At 38.1% G+C, this 4952-nt stretch overlaps 1 protein-coding gene across 1 annotated transcript in view; it reads left to right on the top strand.

The window, feature by feature from the left end:
- Positions 1 to 1999, top strand: part of LOC107599048 (cytosolic carboxypeptidase 6-like) — a 162309-nt gene extending 160310 nt beyond the window's left edge. Inside the window, exons 4-5 of the mRNA XM_016290532.1 lie at positions 723 to 755; positions 1795 to 1999. Of these exons, the coding sequence (XP_016146018.1) occupies positions 723 to 740 (18 nt within the window). The 3' untranslated portion in view covers positions 741 to 755; positions 1795 to 1999. The remainder of the gene's footprint in view (positions 1 to 722; positions 756 to 1794) is intronic.
- Positions 2000 to 4952: the final 2953 nt, after the last annotated feature.

Below are 4952 nucleotides of genomic sequence, written 5' to 3'. Positions count from 1 at the left end.
AAAGTATACCTGTGTGTGTGTGTGTGTGTGTGTGTGTGTGTGTGTGTGTGTGTGTGTGTGTGTGTGTGTGTGTGTGTGTGTGTGTGTGTGTGTGTGTGCGCGTGCATATTAATATATAATTAATATAGAATGTATTAACGTATATTAAATGATATGATATCTTGGTCCAGAGAGCATTTTTCCGGTAATTTTGTTCTCTGGAGATTTTAATAAGAATAATTTAAAAATTCCATGGTAAACAAAAGATCTCTGATTGGTGGATCACTCATAAGAATTCTGGGTAATATACTTTTTAACTGGGAATTCAGCTATTAAACACATTTTAATTTTTACCTTGGAGCTCAATGTAGGACTTGAAAGATTTATATATTATTGCAAAAAAATCTATCCTTTTCTATGTACTTTTTCTACAACAAACATGTCCGTAGAAATACATGGTTTTTTTACTGTAGAAATACAGTATTTCTTTTTGTTTGTTTGTTTAGATCAGTTTAGAACGATTCTGTTTTTTAGAGTGTTATATATGCTCTGTATATACATAAAATTGATGTAAAATGCATGACACACTTTTATGTCTCCAGAGAGAGATAGAGAGCAAAATGTGCTTAACAGGCAGACAGCACAAACTTTGATTTCTGAGTAAAAAAGAAAAAATATCTCAGACTGGATCTGTTTCATCTTTCTGACAGAAGACCTCTGAAGTCTCTTTGTTTCTTTTTCAGCAAGGCTGGATCTTCTGACCATCACCAACCCCGGTGAGTATACGCATTTTGGTTTGTGTGCATGCATGTTTGTTATTCACTGCACAGCACACCACGCAACAACACTGAATACTTACATGGGGCTTTACGGACAGGATAGTTTGTTCACAAGTGTTGGTTGTGAGGGCTTTGTGACTTCTCTTACTTCTCACAACAAGCATCAGCTGCACCCCAAGAGCAAAAACCTGCAAAAAGAGGCCTTTTCCTGCGACTTGTCAGCATTTCCGCGATCCTGTCGTTGCACCCTGGCCGTGCCTGTCCCAGAGCAGCGGGTACAGCCTACGCTTTTGCATCTCTATGGGAAGCTGAATGTTTTGTCAATTCATCTGGGTGAAAGCTGAAACTGCGTTCAGAGCTCTGGGAGAGACAGATGGGGTAGCCAGGAAGGATGCACCCCCCATATGTCTAAAATATCTGGCTGCTCTAATACACTTTGATTAAAATAATTTTTATGTAAGGCACGTGGAGTAGACTAATTTTCCCAGCGTTGCTCAGCATCTGTTACCCAAAGCCACACAAGACTGTACCGCTGACCTTCACAACTTCACAAAAGACATGCACAGTGCAACATGGTTTTTAGCTTACCTCGTTTCGGCTTATATAAAGAAAGTGACCCCCCCCCCCCCTCACTCTATAGCCCTTGCCATTTTGGGAGGGTAATTTTGCTGATTTCAGCGAGTAGTAAAATCTACTTTTTCTCCATAAAAACTCAACAATTGTGCACAAGCAGCCTGCAGAGGGGCTCTGGAGAGCCGTTGCGCTTTTTGCTGATCTAGAACTTCCCGAATGCAGTTATTAAAACTAACCGTTGAAAGAACAACTAGTAAACCGGTAGTAGATCACTGGGCTACAGATGGGCCTAATGACTTATTGATGAGGTGAACGGGGTATTTTAGTTGCTGTAAATGAAGAATCGCCGCTGTAAATGAGCTTGTCCGTCCCTGTCTTCCCACAGCCCGGCTGCTTATTAGGATTCTGTGTGGAAAGTGTATATGCGACTACACTGACCTCTGACCTGTGTTTGTCCATGCAGAGTGTGACGGAAACTTGTTTTCCTGCTATATGGAAAGCAGCTTGCATTCTTTGATGACTGAGGCAGATACAGCAACAGGACGCACTGACCTATCCACATATTACATAGGTGTGAGTATATGTGAGAGAGGGATGATAAAAATGAACATACATGTATCCATAGACCTTAATGAGATCAAGCCGTGTCCTTCCCGGTGCCCTTGGAGGTCTTTTCGGAGTACATCGAGTGTTGGAACCTGCCGCTCTGCATGAGGCCCTGTAGATCAGTGCCGAGGGGGTCTCGGTGCCCTGGCCCCCTCATTAGCTCTCCTGCGTGAAGAGTGCTTCCCACTCAACCCCTGCCAGACCCTCTTTAATTGGACACTTGAGCAGCACGATGTGAATCTGGCTCCATTGAAGCCTGACATTTCAAACAGCTGACCTTTCTAAGGCCAGAACAGCTAAAGAATGATTAGCCTCGCCCACCGTTCCCATCTCAATGCAGAACGCAAACTAAACACTACGTACATGGCGGAAAAAAAGGGATGAAGGAATTCTAGAATGAAAGGACTACATTTGAAGGAAATACTTGTGCTGGGATATGCATTAAAATAATTGGTAAAGTTTTACTTTAATAAAAGAGCTAGATTTGAAGAAAGTCCTAGTGCTGGGTTTTACTATGTGGTTTTGTGTAAATTAAATGATTTTTATAACCATTATGATACTCAATATGTGTCTTGTGTTCTGTCAGCTGTGCACAAAAATAAATAACTTTTTTTTTCCAGTGGAAAGGCAGCTAAATGGTTAAATATATGCAAGAAAAAAAGAGACCAATAACAATTCAGTATACAGATAAATGCAAGAAAGTAGACAAATCACAATTCATTATTCATAAGTAATTATGACATCATCATTGCAGGTTTGCTTTTAAATGGCAAACACTGAAACAATATCACAAGGACATTTTAAAACTTAAATTAAATTATTAAACAGTATAGTTTTAATACATTTGAAATATGTTTAATTTGTATTTTAAATCTAAATATTTTAAATAAAAACAATAATAATGTATAAATACTATATGTGAATAAAATAAAAAATTGATAAAATAATTGTAAAAATAAAAATTATATAAATTTTTTTTTTTATTATATATAAAAATGTGGTCACAGTTTATTTTAAGGTCCAATTCTCACTATTAACAAATCATTAGCTACAACTTATGCTCAATAAACTCCTAATTTGCTGCTTATTAATAGTTAGTAAGGTAGTTGTTAGGTTTAGGTATTAGGTAGGATTAGAGATGTAGAATATGGTCAGAATATGTGCTTTATAAGTACTAATAAACAGCCAGTATGTTAATAATAGGCATGCTTAAAAAAGCAACTAGTTAATAGTGAGAATTGGTAATTGGTCCCTATATATGTATATATAAACACAATTTTACAGTATATAAATGTAAATTATTGAAAAGAAAAAGAAGTAAAAAGGAAGACCAAGAAAAAGAAGCATTGCAAACATAAAAATCTCTGTCAGTTAAAGAGGTTTGGGCACTGTCATAGACTTAAAGGGGGGTTGCAGTGTGTTTGGAGCTTAGAGGGTGTCTGTGGCCAGAAAATTGAGTTCAGCCATCTTTTCGGAAAGGCTATTGTCGATCTATTGATTTGAATGCCCTTTTCATATCTGCTGTCTCCGTTGCGTTATTGTTCAGCTGGACAATTAACTTTGCTTGGCTGGTGTGTAGTCTCTATGTCACTGCCCCCCCCCATCCCCCCGCCCCCCCATGGCCACCATCTCAGCTGCGTTACAGAAAAAAGGTCAATTACATTCATGAGAATTGGAGAGATGTGCAAGCTCACTGCTCTGAGAACAGATAATAGACAACCTTCAGATCTTCTCAAATGCTGCAAGCTCTTGTTCTGTGCTATACACACAAGCTCACACATGTGCTCTCATGTCTTCATCTGTGGATATATGTAAATCATCTCTGTAATGAGAGCCTGTAAAGGTTCCCAGTCTAAGAAAAACAGCGTTCAATATTGTTGTTCTGTTCAGCTTCTCCTTTATTGACACGTTTACACTGACAGCTCAAAGTATGAAGATAAATTGATTATGATATAAACTTTTACTAATTAGAATTATACGCTATTCATAGTCAAATATAAGATAATTAGATATAAGATACACACAGTGTGTGTGTGTGTGTATGTAGGAGCAGAGTAAGGCTGCATTTATTTGATCAAAAATACAGAAAAAAAACCAATACTATAGAAATCTATAATCTCTTTTTTTATATATATTTTGTAACAATATAACACACCTTTCTAAAGTTTGGGTTCAGTAAAACCCTTTTTTTCTTCTTTTTTTTTTTTTTTGAAAGAAATTAATACTAAAGAAATAGTATGTTTTCTATTTTGAGATTTCTATATAATTCTATATAATAAATGGTGTTCTTGTTAACTTTTTATTAATGAAAGAATCCTGGAAAATGTATCACAGGTTCCAAAAAAATAATAATTAAGCAGCACAATAAGAAATCAGCATATTAGAATAATTTCTAAAGGATCATGTGACACTGAAGATTCAGCTTTGCATCACAGAAATAAACTGTATTTTAATGTATATTAATATAGAAAACGCTCCTGTTACTATCGTAACCTCGGTTCCCTGAGAGCGGGAACGAGACATCACAGAGATATTTCTCTGTTATGGGAACTCCTTCCCTTCCAACCTTTCCTGAAGTCCTATTGGCTCCCGCCACTCCAAAGCAACGGACAATTGACGCGAAGTATGCAAATCGCATGCAAATACTGACAAGCTCGAGCGGCAGTATAAAATGCGGTGCACGCGACAATTACGTCAGAATCTGATACTGAACGCAGCTTTAGCTGATCGAGTAGCGAACACGGCGACCACTGTGATGTCTCGTTCCCGTGAGAGAGGCTACGAGCAGCCTGTACAAGTTACACACTCAGCGAAGATAGAACACACACAATTCCCAACCAATAGCGACGCTTGTTAGGCGGGCTCGCAGCTGATAGGTGGAGATAAGCCAATGAGCGTCTAATGCCCAGGCATACGAAATTTGCATATCTGGTCATTAATAACGTCGGCTGCGCTGAGAACAGGGCAGAAGCAACAACATTACTGTCAGGGGCTGCACAGAGATAGCGGTGTTAA

Source organism: Sinocyclocheilus grahami, unplaced genomic scaffold (assembly GCF_001515645.1).
Source record: "Sinocyclocheilus grahami isolate Dianchi unplaced genomic scaffold, SAMN03320097.WGS_v1.1 scaffold259.1, whole genome shotgun sequence".
Classification (NCBI taxonomy): Eukaryota; Metazoa; Chordata; class Actinopteri; order Cypriniformes; family Cyprinidae; genus Sinocyclocheilus; species Sinocyclocheilus grahami.
Note: the sequence above shows the minus strand (reverse complement) of the source record. Positions and strands in the feature narration are given on the sequence as shown.